This window comes from Plasmodium berghei, assembly GCF_900002375.2.
Source record: "Plasmodium berghei ANKA genome assembly, chromosome: 14".
NCBI classification, from domain to species: domain Eukaryota; phylum Apicomplexa; class Aconoidasida; order Haemosporida; family Plasmodiidae; genus Plasmodium; species Plasmodium berghei.
Window position 1 is genome coordinate 2,399,533 of NC_036172.2, and position 18,180 is coordinate 2,417,712.

Below are 18,180 nucleotides of genomic sequence, written 5' to 3' on the forward strand. Positions count from 1 at the left end.
AAGTGTGTATCGATAATAATGTAGTGAAATATTATAGCGATAAAAGGATCTAAATATAAATATAGAGTAAAAAAAAAAACCTGACCGTGCATAAATTTCACAAAAAAAAGTAGAGAATATTATGAACGTTAATAAAATTGCATAATAATTTTTTTTTAATCATACAATATGTTATATCAAATGTAAATAAAAATGAATATATGCAGGAAATATAAAAATTATATACTTACCTAGCTTGTTGATAATATTTTGTAACTTTTTTTACATATATGAAAAATAGTTTGCAAATATGTTAATTTAAAAAAAAATTTAATCAAAACTTAAATCTATATCATCGGGATGATACTTTTTTTTTGCAATATTATATAATTGAAAAGAGTCTATAGGGCCAATTTCTGTTATGTATAGATTAATATATTTTTGAGGAATATAATCATATTTTGATATTCGAATATATAAATTTTCAGTATTATCATAAATCATGGGTGGACCAGGTTGTAATTCATTTTGTCTTAAAGGATCATATAATGGATCATAAAGTAATTTAAATAATGGCAATACAACAATTACAGGTTTTGAATAAAAAAATGCTGAACAAGCAATGTTATATCCACCAATTTTAGTAATCGCACCACCAGAAGATGAAACAGCTACTGACCCAATAACAACTTTTGTTACTTTTGGTATAACCGCATAAATAGCTGAATCAGGTATATATGTTGTATCTACTCCATCTTCACTTAATAATTTTGCCATTTTAAATCCATTTCTATTTATATCCCCACCAACTACTATAATAGATATTCCTTCTTTTTTTTTGTTAATATTTTTTAGAAATTTTTCAACCCCAAATGAATACCCCATAGTTAAAATGACATCATTTTCCATGAACAAGTCATAAGATGTTCTTTGTTCAGTTTCCCCCCAAGATAAATCAATTTCAGCAATTAATTCAGTTATTCCTTCAATTATTGAATGTTTTAATGTATTTGTTGCAGATATTTTATATGTATTTCTTTTTGATGAATTTTCAAAATAAGATGAAAGTGATTTTTCAAAATTTAAAAGTTCTCGTTCATATAAAAAATTATTATTAACTGTTTTATTTGTTAATTCATCAATAATCATATTATTATTTTTATTCATAATATCTATATAATTATTGTTATATAAATAAAGTTGTTTAAAATGTTCAGTTCTTATTATAGTTAGTACCCTTCTTATAATATTTGGTATTATAAATATCATTTTATTATTTTTAATAATTTCTTTTCCTAAATATTTTATTATTTCAATTAATTCATATACACTTTCCCAATGATATATTTCTACAACTTTTTTTAAAACATCTGCAATTTTTTTTCCTATTATATTACTACCTTTAATATATCCATTTTTAAATCCTTCATTTAATATATCAGCAATACCTTTTAGCCAATATGCAGAGATTATTTCTTTTTGTCGATTTTTTTTTAATTTTTCACTTTTTTTTTGTTTTTTTTCAAATTTTATAATTTCATTTTCTTTAAAATTTGTGTTACATATATTCTGATTATGCAAGGAAATATCTTTTGAGTCATATTTATTTGTGTGCATTTTTTTATTTTGTTCAATGTATTCATCTTTATAACATTTATTATAATTGTTGTTTAACTGTATTTCATTTGTTGATTTATTGTTTTCTAAATTATTATTCATATTTTTTTTTTCATTTGTTATGTTATTTATTATATTGTCATTATTTTTTGACAAATTATGAATATTATTGTTAGGGGCATATAATTTATTTTCATTTTTATCGAGTATATTATTATTGGCATGTGCCTCTTTCATTTTATTTTTTTGTTTATCATCATTTTGATAATATGAATTATTTTTTATATCAGTATCTTGACTTATCATTTCATTAATATTACAATCTGTGTTTACATATTTTTTTATCATTATGCATTTATTCAAAATATTGTCCTTAATATTTTGTATGGCTTATATATAGAGCATATTGTATAAAAAATATTCCCAAATTATTTATTTAAAGGAATGTTATTTGTTTTATCTCTATTTTAATATCTATATATATTACAAATTATTGTTTGCAAAAGTAGCTTAAAAAAAAAAAGAAAAAATATTCTATATTTGATTAACCTTTTAAAAAATATTATTTTTAAATGGTTTAAATAGGAAGAGGTTAGATTTCTACACATAAAGAAAAAGGAAAGGCGTTCAAAAGGGTAATATATTTATATATATTTCCATAAAAAAAAAGAATTAAAAATGAATATATATATATATTTATAAATGTTTAAAAGTTAATTAAAAAATAAAAAATATGATTAAAAGTAGTAATAATGGTAAGAAAAAATAAAAATAAACAAAAGCAAAAAACGTGGCTGTTGAATTGTAAATGATATATAAGTCATAGTGTACTATTCCGTATTTAAAAATGCACATTAAGTTTTATACTAAAAAAGGAAAATATATATTATTTTTATTAATATGAGATATTCGGGTTTTTTTTTGTAAAATTTTTCACATACAAAGGAAAGTATATATTATGGTTATGTGATATATTCATGGATTGGTGGATAGAGCTTTTTAACTTGCTACTTTTAATTTGATATAAAATATTAGAGTTGTTTACCTTGCTTATGTATGGTACTAATTTTGTTTTATGCATAATTTTTTATAATTTATCAGTAATAAATTTTGTGTAATAATAAGTAAAAAAACAAATAAAAATATGAAAATAATAATTTAAAAAATGTATGGGTTATGTATATTATAGCACGAAAAAATTGAGTTTATGGTATTTTCCTATAAATAATTTATTATGATAATTAAATATTGTAGTATTGTTTTTTCACAAATATAAATATATATATGATGTGTATTGGGGATCTATTTGAATGATAGAAGGTTAGAACATATCGAAGTGTTGATATTATGAAATTGAGGTGAATAAAGTATGTAGAACTATATATATATATTTTGAATTATAATGTTTTTGATAATATATACATATATATATTTGAATAGTATAACTGTCCGTGCATGGATTTAAGTATATGTGTGTAAAAATTTATATTATATAATAAAGTGAATTAAATAAAACAGAAAAAAAGGACTGAATATAAATTATCATTTTTATTTAAAAATATGGAAGAAAATATCGATGATAAATTCTCTAATTTCATTTTATTGGAATCTTTAAAAGAAGCTCTAAATCAAATGATAGATGAATTTTATGTTGAAAAAGATGTTGGAATAAAAATTTATAAGGAAGCTTGTATGGTATGTTTAATAAGGATTTACATTTTAAATGGAAAATAGGCACATATTTTTTCATTTTTATTTATTTATATATATGTATATTTTTTGGTTATTTATTTATATATATGTATGTTTGTTTGGTTATTTATTGCAAAATGATTAGTTTGTAACTCTCCATTTTTTCACTATTTAAAATTTTAATTATGCAGAATATGAAAAAAGAAATTGACGAAAATTCCACCCAACTAGCCGATGTTAATATTGCAGGTCAATTAAAAAGTTATTATTGTAGAAATGATATTTGGACGTTTTATTTTAAAAACTCTTTATTTAAAATTAGTAAAAATAAAAAAGCAAGAAACACCGCAAAGGATTATAAAAATTACTTACCATTAAATTTAAAAACATACAAAACCTTTTATAATAAAAAAGAAATTTTTTTAAAATCGTGTATAGACAATAATAATATAAAATTTTTTACAAATTTTGGAAAATGCTATTCAAAAATAGTTAATAAGGAATATAGCGAAAATGAAAATGATGACATATTTTTTTATTATGATGGCTTAATAAAAATATTGTGTGTTGAAAATTTACCAATTTAATATTCTCTGCAAAACAATTTATTCTTAAATTTTTTGTAATATATATATATGGATTTTCTGAGTAATGCATTTAGGTATATAGAATTAAATCTAATTATTTTATAATAAAATAATATATAAAAATATTTTTTCAATTTTTTATAAATTAAAATTTATAGAAATACATTTTTTTCGTTTAAGTATATAAAAAGGAGAGTTTTCCTTTTTTTTTTTAAAAAAACATCGAAGAAACTATAAATAAATTACACACAAAAATATATAAAAAAATTATAAATAGACATATGAATTAAATTGTATTATACTATGCATGTTATACAGTATTAAGTGTAAAGATGACAAAATAACCATAATAGTTATTATTTGCATGATTAATGTGTGAAAATAATAAATATATTATACATGTTATTTTCTATTATAATTTTTATGGAATATATATGGAATTAAAATATAGTAATAATATTATAACGGTTACGAAGTGAAAATATAAAAAATAAAAAATATATTGTATGCTCTCATAAGGTTGTTAAATGTGTAATTTCATTGTATATGTAGAATTGCGACATTTTCTCAAAATATAAAATGATATAACATTCGGATTAAAAAAAAAATGAATTAAAAAAATCTTTATATTTTTTTAAGTGGTTATAATGATTTAAGTGTAATTGTATGCTTAAGGGATGTGCATATTTTATATATGCTCATGGCAGTTTAATTATTATAACATATATTAGTGAACATATTTGATAATTTTGAATAAAAATAATATAGAACGATGTTAAAATATTGTTATAAGTATTAATACACATTTTATATATGCAATAAATAAATTGTTTATTTATATATGAAGTTTAAAAAATATGATATAATATTGTGAAACTTTTTTGATTTATGTGATGATCTCTCATGTAATTATTAATTCCTTTCGCCTTGAAAAAATTATAAGAATTGAAAATTTACTTATAAATTTTAACATTGATATTTGAACTTTTACTGTTTATTTTGATTGCTATCTTTTATTCTTTATGTATATTTTTTCTCTTTTAATAAGATGGAATTTATATAAATGATTTTACAATTTGTTTGTTTCATTTTAAATAGCTAAGCGAAAATAAAAATATTAACAGTTAATATGGATAATAGTTTGGATAAATTATTTTCTAAGCAAGAAAGGCTTTATAAGGAAATAATTGAAGCAAACTGTTTTTATGTAAATAAACTTAATGAATGGATAGGTGATAAATATGTAAAAAAATTAAAATTAAAGAAAGACGATATTGCTTTAACTCCTAAATTATTAATAAATAGGGCCCAATCAAGTAAGAAAAATAAAATAATATATGTGGATTGGATAAAATTCGAGTTTTTGGAAAAAGAGGACAACAGAAGGTGTATAAAAATGTAGAATAATTGTGTGCAGTTTTTCCAGTAAAAAAAAAAAATATATTTTTTTTTTCTCTTTTTTTCAGAAGCTAGTCGGTGTAGAGTGTGTGGACTATGTATTGAAAAAAAAAGCTTAAGAATAGGATATCCATCCAAAGACCCTAGAGGGAATTATGGATACATTAGTTGTTGGGTTCACTTAGATTGTAGTAAAAAAATATTATATGCTGTTTTATATGTAGAAGAAAATAAGGAATGTTTAAAAAAATATTTAACAAATAGTGAAGAAATTACCTGCACAAGTGATCATAATAATTATGAACAGTTCATACATAAAAATATAAAATGGGAAATATTTTTTGGGCATTATGATGAGCTAGACGACGAAGAAAAAGAAAAACTAAAAGATATAACTAAACCATATGATGCAAAAGATTACGAAGATGGAAAAAATAGTTTTGAGATATTAATAAAAAAAGAAAAATATATTGCATTTTCAAATAATTTGATGAAAACAGAAAAAAAACAAATAATTAATTGTGAATTAAATGTACCAAAGGAACTTAAATTTGAATTGTTAAAATATCAAAAAGAAGGTGTATCATGGATGATAAATCAGGAAAATTCAAAGCATAAAGGAGGTATACTTGCCGATGAAATGGGTATGGGGAAAACAATACAAGCAATAACATTAATATTGTGCCAAAAAATTAATAGAATGGAAAATAGCGAAAAGGGTATAAAGGAAATAAAAGAAGTAAAAGAAAACATAAAAGATGAAAACACCAATGTTTGTATAAAAAAGGAGCAAAATAGTATTACGAACTATACTAATAATATGGATGATAATTCTAATTTGGTAACAACTCAAATCAAAGTAAAAGAAGAAGGCTCAGAGAAAAGCATTATTTTGATTGAAAGTGATGAGAATAGATGTTTTGGGATGAAAAGAAAATCAAAATATTTTTCTAAATCTGAAAAAAATAAAAAGAATAAAAAGGGAAATAGTAAGAACAATAGTAATAAAGTTAAGACGGGAAAGAGTTTTAAAAATAATAATTCGGAAAAAGAGTTACATGGGCAAACACTAATAATAGCACCTATTGCCGCTGTAATGCAATGGAAATCAGAAATAGAAAAGTTTGTTGAAAAGGATTTTTTAAAAGTTTATATATTTCATGGTAATTATAAAAAAATATCTTCTAAAGAGTTGTTGGAATATGATGTTGTTATAACATCATATGCTATGGTAGAAGTTAATTTTAGAAAAATTATAAATAAACATAAAGTAGCATGTGAATATTGTGGTAGATTATATTTACCATCAACTTTAGTTATACACCAAAAATATTTTTGTGGACCTAATGCCGTTAGAACTGAAAAATTAAAAAAAAGAAAAAAAAAAAATAAAGATACAGCACTTGTTGCTATGAAGAAATTTGATGATCATTTTGTGCCTACTCCAAAAAATGTTTTTTTAGAAATTTTAAATGAGAATAAAGAAAATATAAAAGATCATAAAAACATAAAGATGGAATTACGAAAAGGGGATGAAAAATTAGATAAAATAAAAAATAATAAAATCACAAACAAAAATGTACCGTTTGAAGAAAATAAACTTATAGTATTGAGTTCTAAAGAATCCCAAAGTGATAGTTCTGAATCTAAGAAATCGATTTTTTCTCCTTTGCTTCGTAAAACATCAAGCCGAGTAATAGATTTATGTAATGTAGGTTTTGAGAAAGAAGCAATTGAAAAAAGTATAGAAGATATATATAAAAAAAAAAAAAAAAAAATACAATGGAATATAGTTATAAAATATGTATTAAAAAATCATTTATATAGTATAGATATGAATGATAAATGTAAGAATGTTTTAGTAGAAATATATTTGAGTAATAATAATATAGAAGATCATGAACTTAAAAGTTTAAATATGGGAGAACTGAAAGTATTATTAATAACTATGGGCAAACATGTATTTGGTACAAAAATCGAATTAATAAACCGTGTGCTAGTATCAGCTAAGTATATAAGACATGAGTTAGAAGAAGAAGTGAAAAAAATTGAAGATAATAATAAAAAGAAGATGAAAAAAGGTAACAAAAATAGTAAATCTATGATTAAAAAAGGCAGTAAAAAAAGTTCAATTGACTTAAATAGTTATAGAAACTCGAATTATGAGCATACTAGTTCTGGAGATGATAAAAAAGAACATGATAATGATAAAATTAAAAAGGAAGATAGTGAAAATATATTGGCAAAGGATACTGGTAAAAGTAATCGTAAAAGACGTAAAACTATTGGTATTTGTGCAATAACAAAAAGGGAGAATATTGATGACATAAATAACAAAATTAAAAAAGAACAAAAAAATAATAGCAAATTTTCTAAACAGTGCAGAAAAAAAAGGAAAAAATATAGTAGTGAAAGTAGTAAAAATAGTAATGGTGAGCATTTTTCTATTAGGTCATCTCCCAGATTGGCTGCCAAATCTTCTGGAGGTTTGTCCTCTAAAGGGTCAGGCAGATTGTCAGCCAAATTTTCTGGTGGTTTTTCCTCTAAAGGGTCAGACAAACGGGTAGCTAAATCGTCTGATGATTCTTCAGTGAATTATTTGGGAAGCGAAATTGGGGATTCTAGCGAAAGTATTTATGAAGAAAGCGAAAATAGCAGTGATAGTGTCATGTCATATGATTCAATAATTATTGAAAAAAATAAAATAAAAAAAAAAAAGATGAAAAAAAAAGGATCGGATATATTTGATGAAAGTATACTACATTTAATAGAATGGAATAGAATAATATTAGATGAAGCACATAGAATAAAAAATAGGATAGCATCAACGAGTCAATCAATTTTTAATTTAAAATGCTCAGGGTATAGATGGTGTTTAACTGGAACCCCATTACAAAACCGGATTGGAGAATTATACAGTTTAATACGGTTTTTAGAATTTTATCCATATGCCTATTATTTTTGTTCAAAAAAAGATTGTAAATGTTCACTTATAAATTTCGAAATGAAAGATAATAAATATTGTAGTATTTGTGGTCATACAAGAATGTGTCATTTTAATTATTTTAATAAAAGAATATTAAAACCTATACAATCATTTGGATATAATGGGGAAGGAGTAAATAGTATGTTCTATCTTAGGAATGAAATTTTAGATGAAATATTACTTAGAAGAACAAAAAATGAACGAGAAAAAGATATAAAATTGAAGCCATTAATAGTTACTATTAGAAAAGATAAATTATCAAATGAAGAAAAGGATTTTTATGAATCATTATATAAAAAAACAACAACTCAATTTGACAAATATGTTAAATCAAATACAGTTTTACATAATTATGCTCATATTTTTGATTTATTAAGTAGATTAAGACAAGCAGCTGATCATCCATATTTAATTCTTTTTGGTAATTCATTTTTAAGCGATCCTTCTGGTAAATTTATAAAAAAGAATTCTGCAATTATTCCAGCAATTTCAAATGATTTTGTATGTGGAATATGTTTGGAAAATGTGCCAAGAAAAAATAATGTTAATACAAAATGTAATCATCACTTTCATAAAGATTGTTTAAAACAATATATAGAAAGTTTCGAAATAGAAAATAAAGAAAATACAGATAATGAAAATTTTAGTATAACAAAATATAAAACATATAATATTGTGAGCAATTGTTCAGATAGCGAAAAATGTGATCATAAAAATATGATTGTATTTGGAAATGATGATAAGAATGAAGGTAAAAATAATTTTGAATTAAACAGAAGTTATAAATCGCTTTCGGTTGTTAAGTTTAAGGATCGAGAAAATTCTCAATTTGTTAATTTAACAAATAATGTCGAAAATATAAAAGATCATCCATTAGGATGCCCAGTATGTTATGTTCCATTAACTGTTGATTTCAATGCCTTTGCAAATGAAGAAGAAAAAATAGATGATGAAGAAATTATTGTATGTAAAGAAGAAGTTACTCATATTAATAAGAGTTTTATAAATAGAATTAATACTGATGAATATCAAACTAGTACAAAAATTGAAGCTATTTTTGAAGAGGTTCGAAATGTTATATATAATACTGATGATAAATGTTTAATATTTTCACAGTATTGTTCTATGCTAGATTTAATAGAATATCATTTAAAAAAAAATAATATTATATGTTCTAAATTATTAGGATATATGTCAATGGTTTCAAGAAATAACATTTTATATAATTTTAATAATGATAACCAATTAAGAGTATTACTTATAAGTTTAAAAGCGGGAGGAGAGGGATTAAATTTACAGGTTGCTAATAGAATTTTTATTGTAGATCCTTGGTGGAACCCCGCTGCAGAATTACAAGCTATTCAACGAGCACATCGTATAGGGCAAACAAAAACAGTCTATGCTATTCGGTTTATTATTGAAAATACTGTTGAAGAAAAGATTATACAATTGCAAAATAAAAAACAGTTAGTATTTGATTGTACTATTGGTAATTCAGGAAGTGCTATGCAAAAATTAACAAAGGAAGATTTGGCTTTTTTATTCCACGCATGAATATTAAAAGTCTATATTATTTTTGGTGATGGTTTATATAAGCAGTATCATTTACTATTCACAAGTTATATAACTGAGTGTGTTATTCATATCTTATTATATTATTAAGTCATTAAAAAGGGGCACAATTTTCCACTCAATGTATATAAAGAAGAATTATGGATATTTGTGAAAAATATAATTAATTTGAATTTCGTGAAGAAAAACATATTTTGTAAGACTATAGATATGGCTTTTTGGCGGCATTTATTTATCAAATATTTTTTTATTTACTCGCTTTTTTAAGATATTTGTAAAATGCATATTGTCAAAAAATGTATTTTTAATTTTTATGTATATATGGAATTATGTATTTGTGTATATAGATATTTACATTATGGATATGCCAAAATTTTGTATATTAATCTTGACTGGTTTATTTTTTAAAATGTAATACATAATTGAACTATTATTAATGATTAATTTTTTAAAACAAAAATAAATATTATTTATTTTATAAAAAAGTTGGCTAATGACAAAAAAAAATATATTAAAAATGAGGCAAAAGTGAAAAAATGGATAAAAAAAAACTTAAAAAATACAAAGACTATGATTTTTACATTAACTGTTCAGGCAGTTTTGCTAAAAATGGGCAAATTTGTGTAGAAAAAAATATGTGGCTAGATAAATGGGGAAATTCACATCAATTGGGTAGCTAACATACTGTCATTTAAAATTCAATTTGTATTATTTATTTGAGAAAGGTCATTATTGATAGCAATACATTGAGAATTTATTAAACAATTAATGGAATATCAAATTAGAGGAACTTGTATGGTATTAAATGAAAAAGCTGGATAAGTATTTTTTTTGTTTTGCTTAATTTATATTATCATTTGTGGATTCAAATATCAGTATGAATTTATTTTTTTTGAGTTTAGATTTAAAATTTTATTTAGATTGGTTTGTGATGTTAATTTAAATAATATATTGTTCTTCTCAAAAAAATATAATTAATTTGGCCTAAGTTTTTGAATGTATATTACTGCCATAGCACATGCATTTTCCTGATGATATTATTATAAAATATATTATGATTGTAAACATACGAATTATGATAAATATCTTTTGATACCTCGTTTTTTCAAATGTTGCTATTACTATTACTAAGTTTTGTGCTGTACAATTTTTTATATATTTATTAAACTGATTTAAATTGTTATAAAATGAAAAATCGAGTGGTATTTTTTTTTAATATTTTGATCTTTATTTTTTTTTGAAATGATTTACAACGATATTATAATCCATATCATTTGGCAATAGAATGTCATATTTCTTTTCAAGATTGTTTAATTTTAAATTATTGTTGTGGAATTTTTCATTTTGTTTTTCTTTTGAGGTAGAATATTTATTTTTGATATGTTTTCCCATCATTTCAAAAGAATGATTAGGAAATTTTGATGTATATAAAAAGCTTGGCGTTCCATCATATATTTGATTTACTTCATCAATATAATTGTTTTGAGTAGTAGTGCTAAGATGATCATTTGAATATATAAGAAAAGACTTTGGAGTATGGCATAATAAATTATTGTTTTTTGTATTATCCTTTTTATTTTTTGCAGAATGCAATTTGTTTAAATAAAGGAATACATAGAATTTATATTTTTTAAAAAAAATAAATTTATCTTTTGTGTGTTTGTTTGATTTTATTTTGGTTTTATTTTTCATTTGCATTTTTTGTATTTTTTTTAATTGATTTTTGTAGAGTGTTTTTGATGCCGATAAATATTTAAGCAGATTTTCATTTTGTATTTTTTTTTTAAGTAGCTCATTTCTTAATGAGAAATATTCTTTATCCATATTTTTTGTATAATTTTTTATTTCATATATTTGTTTTAGTAATTTGAAATATGTATATTTTAAATAATGATATTCTCTAATAAGTTTTATGTTTTGTCTTTCTTTTAACTGAATTTTATATTTTAAAGATTTGTTGTTATTTGCATATAATTTAATTTCTTGTTTTTTTCTATTTAAAATGTTTTCTAGTATTGATAGTTGTTTTTTATTTTTAAATAGTTCTTTGTCTTTTTTAATGATACAATTATTTAATGCCTTTTTTTCTTTTGTTAAATGATTTAAAAGCTTTTCTTTTTCATTTAAGTCATTTCTGAGGATATGAATAATTTCTTCGTTTTTTCTTCGTTCTCTAACGGCCTCTAATAAATTTTCTGTATTAATTAGATTTTCATAATTATCCAAATATTTATTATTTGGAGAAATACTTGTATATTTTTTAGAAAAATTTAATAGGTTAGTAATATGAGAATAACTGAAATTTTTATTCATATTATCACTTGTGCTTGTTTTATGATATTTTATGTCATGTTTTATTATATTATTGTGTTCATATGATAGAAGGTTTACATTTTGATTATTTCGTATATAAATATTATCTGAAGTAAATGATGCAATAATTGCCAACAATTTGTTTTTTTCTTCAACTAACAAATTATAAGAAAATAATATGTTTTCATATATTTCATTTTGATTTATATTCCTTTGTTTAATCCGATCTAATATTTTTGTTTTCCATGTTTCTCCCATTTTAATTTTTATCAACTTTGATTATATATAGTCTAACAAAAAGGATTATATAAACATTTCGAAAAGAGATGAAAATACAAAAAAAAAGGAAACAAAAACTGTGATTTAATTTTTTTCTAATATCTCGATGCTCATCCTATGAGCAAACTATTGCTTTATATAAAATACATATTTATATAAAAAATATAAAGGGATATTTATATATAATTATTTTAAGGGTTTTATTAAATCGAATATTTTTTTTTAATTCTTCTATGAATTTTTTTTGTTTTACTTTTATATATATGATAAAATGTAATATATGGGAGATATTTATATATATTATATTAGCACTAGATATGTAATATAAATTGATGTGAAAAAGGTCGTAAAACCACAAACATCGGAAAAATAAATTATAATTTTTGTTGCTATTTATTTCTTAGTAAAACTTTTAAATTAATAGATTGTATTTCTTAAATATTTTTTATTATAAACAATTGCATATTTAAAATAGTTGCTAGCTAATTCAATATATATATTTTGTGCTACCCATAAAAATTTATATTTTTTTAACGGATAAATTGGGCACAGAAATATCTTTTTGAAATCATTATCTTATATTTCCTTATATATACTTATATGTATAATTTATGCTAGTCATAATGTAACTTTTGATATGTTTTTAAAATGGTAAATAAGATGAATTATTTATTTGTTGAAAAATAATAATACAATAATTTAAGATGATATGCAATATGTTTTGTTTATTTAATAGGTATTATAAATGGTAAAAAAAAGAAAAAAAAAAAAATATATATATATAATTGAAAGGGTATGAACAATTGTTCTAATAAATGATGTATATCATAAAAGTATTAAATTATATTACACTAGCTTTGATATATGTTTTTTAAAATGTCTATACTTTTTATATAGAAATAAATTAGTATAATCTATATGTTATAATGTTTTATGTTTCCTATATGCATCAATCTTTATATATAATATGTTTTTTATTAGTTTATGTTAAAACTCATGTATAGAAAAATGTGATTGTGAATCTTTCAAATTGTCAATTATATTCTGAAAATGATGAAACATAAATAAAAAAAAAATAATAAATTAATAAACATATTTAAATGCGAAAGGGTTGTTAAAATTGTATGATTTTAGTATCATATATATTTATTACTTGAACTGGATCATTTTTTTTATCTGATTCATTTTGTTTGATAGGATTTGTTTTCCTTTTGTAAAACCTAAGGTTGGTATGAAGGTATGTATGTGTGTGCATATATATGTACGTATTTGCTAGTTCATACAATTTTTATCTGAACAAAAATTAGTATGTGCATTAACGGTTCATAAAAATTATTTTATAAAAAAATGCATGGATATGTAAAATGTGTGATTTTACATGTAATCCAAAAGCCATATATGTTTTGCATCTTCGCAGCTAAATAGAAAAATAAAATAAAATAAAATAAAATAAAATAAAACAGTTGGTTGAGTAATTTGGTTGAAGTATAATTTTAAAATAAAAATGAAAAATTTTAGTGAATTTTATTTTTGTTTAATTGGTACTCATTGGGATCTCCAAATCTTTTGTCTTTGATTAAAAAATTGAGATTTTTTTCTTTTGTCAAACGTTTCCAACATGGCTCCTTATTAAGAAAAAGAATACAAAGATTCAATTTATTTAAAAAATATAAAAATTTGTTAGACAGTATATATATGCGTAGCTAACTTGGCTCTTCTTCTGAATGTTCAGTTTTAATCCTCTCGAGAGATGAATATAAGAACATTTCTACATAAGGTTTTGAATAAAGCAATGTATATATATATATATATATATATATATATTTATTTATTTACATATGGGGGTGTGAAATTGACTGGATTTATTGCAAAAATGATGAAAACCTCAGGTATTATTGGCCTTAATAAATCTAAGCTTAATTCTACGTCTTCTCCATGTTTATTTGTAGCAGATATGTGAATATTACTATAAGAGGTTATGGGAATATAAATAAAGAATATAATAATATTAACACATTAGTTATAATTCGTCAAAAATAAAAGGTAAATACTAATTTGAAAGTATAACAAAACGAATAAAAACTAATGGATTTTAAAACAATTAATGTGGAAACATGTTGAATGTAAATTAAAAAGCACAGCAAATCCATATATTTCGATATATGTGCATATGTTTCAATGGTGTAAACTAATGAAATATCACGTTTGAAATAAAAATGTTTTAATCATCAATTAATTATTTATTTTTAAATATAACTTTTCTGTAAATTTAACATCTTGTTTTGAAATTGATTCAATCAAAACCATCAAAGTGATTTTGTGGGAATGCTGCCCCCATCGAACAGTTGGGGGTTCTTTTCTGGAAAATATCAAATAAAGATGAAAAAAAACGATAGTAAATTATCTGGGTTTTAATTAATATACTTGGTTTGTGAATAATACATAATATATATGTGACACCCTTATATACGAAAACCTTGAACTTTTTTTTAATTAAAATTTATAATATTTTAAAATAATAATAATAATTGAATAAGATGTTTACTGTTGTATTGAAGATCCAAATATGAAAATATGTAATAACATTATCAGGTATATGATGTTTATCATTTTATAATTATATTATTAGTATATGAAAATATTTTTAGACAAGAATGAAAATGTATATATAATGTCGCATATATAAAAATATATTATAGCTATTAAAATGGGATATAAATTAGTTGTGTATTTTTTTTTGATAAAAATAGTTTTACAAAAAAAAGGGGAAATGATATATTCTATATTTTACCATTATTATCATTAAATAATCAAAATATAATAAAACATATAAATATTTTAACAACTGCTAGGTTATTAAATATTCTATAATAAGTATGATTATACACATATATTAATTAATATATTTTTCTTAAAAAGTGTGTGCAAATTTTATATTTATATGAATGTACATATACTTGAAATTTTTTTTTTTCGCTAGCTAGAATATAAATGAAAAAAAAAGAAAAAAGCTAGTAAAAAATTATATAGCAATATATAAAATTATAATGATAATAAAATGAAAATAATATTATAGATATGGAAAAATATAAAAAAATAATAGTAAAAAATAATGGTTAAATGCTAACTTATCAAATTTAATAATGAAATAATTGTGTAAGATTAGCAAGAGCTTTTTAAAAAGGATTAAGGAAAAGATAACATATGACGATGATATTGAAATTGTAGAGGGATAGAAATAATAAAATCAAAAAGAGAAAAAAATGATAAATCCTATTATATTTTATAGCTTAAAAACTGTGTATTTTTATATTTTCATTTTTATCATACTTTTATTTATACATTTAAAAGAGCATATGATTAATGAAAACTGAAACATGTTACAGTTGTCTTATTTGTAATTCTTTAATTTAGAAAGTGTTATATATGTTCTTTATTTGTATGCTTATAATATAACTCATCTTAGTGTTATTTATAAAAAAGGTATATATATATATATATATATGATATATTATTTTACTCCTATTTTATTATTCGATTTTCATAATATTTAAAATTATAGCAGTTGATCGTTTTGATTGGTTGATATATATATTATTGGATTAATTTATAAGGAAATGAAGGTTTTAATTGTTATTGCATGAGAAAAATGTTTGTACAATTTTAAGATAGCCAAGTGTTGTTAATGGTGTTTTATTGATATTTATATTTTAATGTTTTTTATGATAATAATTATAAATTTAAATAATTTATAATTTCTTCTTGTTATTATTATTTTTTAGTTTGATTTTGTCTAAATACTATGTAGTGTTATTTATATAAATATATAATGAAGGAATTTTTAATATTTTTTTATGAAACATTATTTTTAATCATTTAAAAATATCCATATAAATAAATAAAACTTATTATATACGCATTATTTTTATAAATTTATATGTTTATAAATTATATTTTTATAAATAAATATAGAATTGTAACTTTAACCATGTTTATTTAAAAATGAAAATATATTAAAATTTGAAACTTATCATAGGGTTTAATTTTAAGCGTATGCATGTATTTATTCATATATATTGGTAGAAATTTTGTTTATATTTTTCAATTTTGTATGCAGATACAGCTTAATATTTATATTTTTTAAAATTATATTAATAAAAAAATACTTTAATTATTTCTATAGTATTATTAATAATATACATAATTATTTCCAACATTTATGTTTTACAGTAATTGATTAGATACCAATTTTATATAATATATATTTATTTATGAATTAAAAAAAATATAACTATTACTATATAAATAGATGAATAATAAATAATATATATTTTTTGTAAATTTAAGATTTTAACAATTTTATACTTAAGTAAAATTGGTAAAAAATTAGGTGTTTAGTATTTTTCGATATATAATATATTATGTATATGCATTATTATATTAAAATTGAATTTATGCATAATTTATATTAGATGGGTAATTGTGTATCATTGCATTTTATACTTAAACTTTGAATGAATTAGTATTAAAATAATAAATGGAAAAAGAAAAGGGTAATTTTAATTTCAATGGAATTTTGAATTTATCCAAAAAAACAAAGAGCACAAATTTTGGTAGTGGCTGTTCATTTAATAGAGAAGATTCAAAGTTAGTTTATGATAATAATCGAGATAGTTTAAAATATCAAGACGATGATCAAATTAGCAATTACACAATTTATGACTATTCCAAAAGATTCTTTACTATATTAAGTATATAGAATATATTTTATAAATAATAAATTACTGTTTTATGGATACATGTCTTATATAACCTTTTATATTACGTTAAAATATGAATACATATATAAATATATTTTGAAATATATATTTATATTTTTTTTTTTTAGATTACATTTTTTGTATACTTGGAATAATTTGTGCTTGGGGAGCAATAGTATGATTTATAAAAAAACATTATCCTTAACATTAAAAGAATGCATATCGACATTTGTGTATTAATTAATATATTGCATATATGAAACATTATTTATATGAGTATATATATATATATTTTTTTTTTTTATAAAAGGATTCACTAGTCATAATAATTTCAAAGGGAAATCTTTATGTTTCTTTGAGTTGTTACATTTTAATAATTTTAATGAGCATTACAACAATATCGTTATACATCAAGTTCGTTGATAAAGATTACAAACCATATGATTTTTTTTAATTATATTATTTGTAATTTTTTATCTGTTTTTTATATATTTTTTTGGGGGTATGTTTCATTTGTTAATTTTTTATAAAATATTTTGAAAGTTAAAAATAAGTTATACTAAATATGTTTATATATATGTGTGTATGATCCCCTAATTTTTTGGATATATAAAAGAACCCCATGTATAGAGAAAATAAAATATCCATAAAAAACTGCTGTTTTAACTACTTTTTAGTTTAATTTAAAAAAATGTAAAAATAAATTTTTCTTCTTATTTCAATTGTAATTAATATAGTTGTTTTGTTTTGGTAATAAAATTAATAAGGAAAAAAAATAAGGGAAATTAAAATATAAAAAAGGCAATTTATAAGTAGAAATGGTTATAAGATTAGTAAATTAACATTTTTATTTTTTTGACGTGCATGAGTATAAGTATTAAATTAATAAGTCCTATAATAAATATATTAATATGTATATTTTATTTGAAATATTTAATGTGTGTAAAATAATATTTTCTTTTTATTTTTCAAAGTGGTAGCTAAAAAAAAAAACTAG

At 21.1% G+C, this 18,180-nt stretch overlaps 6 protein-coding genes across 6 annotated transcripts; 3 read left to right on the forward strand and 3 right to left on the reverse strand.

Moving 5' to 3' along the window:
* Positions 1-309: 309 nt before the first annotated feature.
* On the reverse strand, positions 310-1,902 carry PBANKA_1463500 (translation initiation factor eIF-2B subunit beta, putative; the record flags this gene model as incomplete). The annotated part of the gene is made up of 1 exon (XM_034568023.1): positions 310-1,902. The coding sequence occupies one exon, from the start codon at positions 1,900-1,902 to the stop codon at positions 310-312; it is 1,593 nt and encodes a 530-aa protein (XP_034424462.1).
* Positions 1,903-3,156: 1,254 nt separating this feature from the next.
* On the forward strand, positions 3,157-3,875 carry PBANKA_1463600 (transcription initiation factor IIA subunit 2, putative; the record flags this gene model as incomplete). The annotated part of the gene is made up of 2 exons (XM_034568024.1): positions 3,157-3,291; positions 3,480-3,875. 2 exons carry the CDS (start codon positions 3,157-3,159, stop codon positions 3,873-3,875), a joined length of 531 nt encoding a protein of 176 aa, XP_034424463.1.
* Positions 3,876-5,004: 1,129 nt separating this feature from the next.
* PBANKA_1463700 (DNA repair protein rhp16, putative) lies at positions 5,005-9,813 on the forward strand (the record flags this gene model as incomplete). The annotated part of the gene is made up of 2 exons (XM_034568025.1): positions 5,005-5,191; positions 5,342-9,813. The coding sequence occupies 2 exons, from the start codon at positions 5,005-5,007 to the stop codon at positions 9,811-9,813; spliced, it is 4,659 nt and encodes a 1,552-aa protein (XP_034424464.1).
* Positions 9,814-11,058: 1,245 nt separating this feature from the next.
* Positions 11,059-12,402, reverse strand: PBANKA_1463800 (conserved protein, unknown function; the record flags this gene model as incomplete). Its single annotated transcript, XM_034568026.1, has 1 exon — positions 11,059-12,402. One exon carries the CDS (start codon positions 12,400-12,402, stop codon positions 11,059-11,061), a length of 1,344 nt encoding a protein of 447 aa, XP_034424465.1.
* Positions 12,403-13,410: 1,008 nt separating this feature from the next.
* Positions 13,411-15,033, reverse strand: PBANKA_1463900 (HSP20-like chaperone, putative; the record flags this gene model as incomplete). The annotated part of the gene is made up of 8 exons (XM_034568027.1): positions 13,411-13,467; positions 13,577-13,643; positions 13,802-13,840; positions 13,969-14,048; positions 14,132-14,191; positions 14,308-14,389; positions 14,681-14,782; positions 14,969-15,033. 8 exons carry the CDS (start codon positions 15,031-15,033, stop codon positions 13,411-13,413), a joined length of 552 nt encoding a protein of 183 aa, XP_034424466.1.
* A 1,927-nt stretch (positions 15,034-16,960) lies between these two features.
* PBANKA_1464000 (conserved Plasmodium protein, unknown function) lies at positions 16,961-17,637 on the forward strand (the record flags this gene model as incomplete). The annotated part of the gene is made up of 3 exons (XM_034568028.1): positions 16,961-17,174; positions 17,312-17,358; positions 17,494-17,637. 3 exons carry the CDS (start codon positions 16,961-16,963, stop codon positions 17,635-17,637), a joined length of 405 nt encoding a protein of 134 aa, XP_034424467.1.
* Positions 17,638-18,180: the final 543 nt, after the last annotated feature.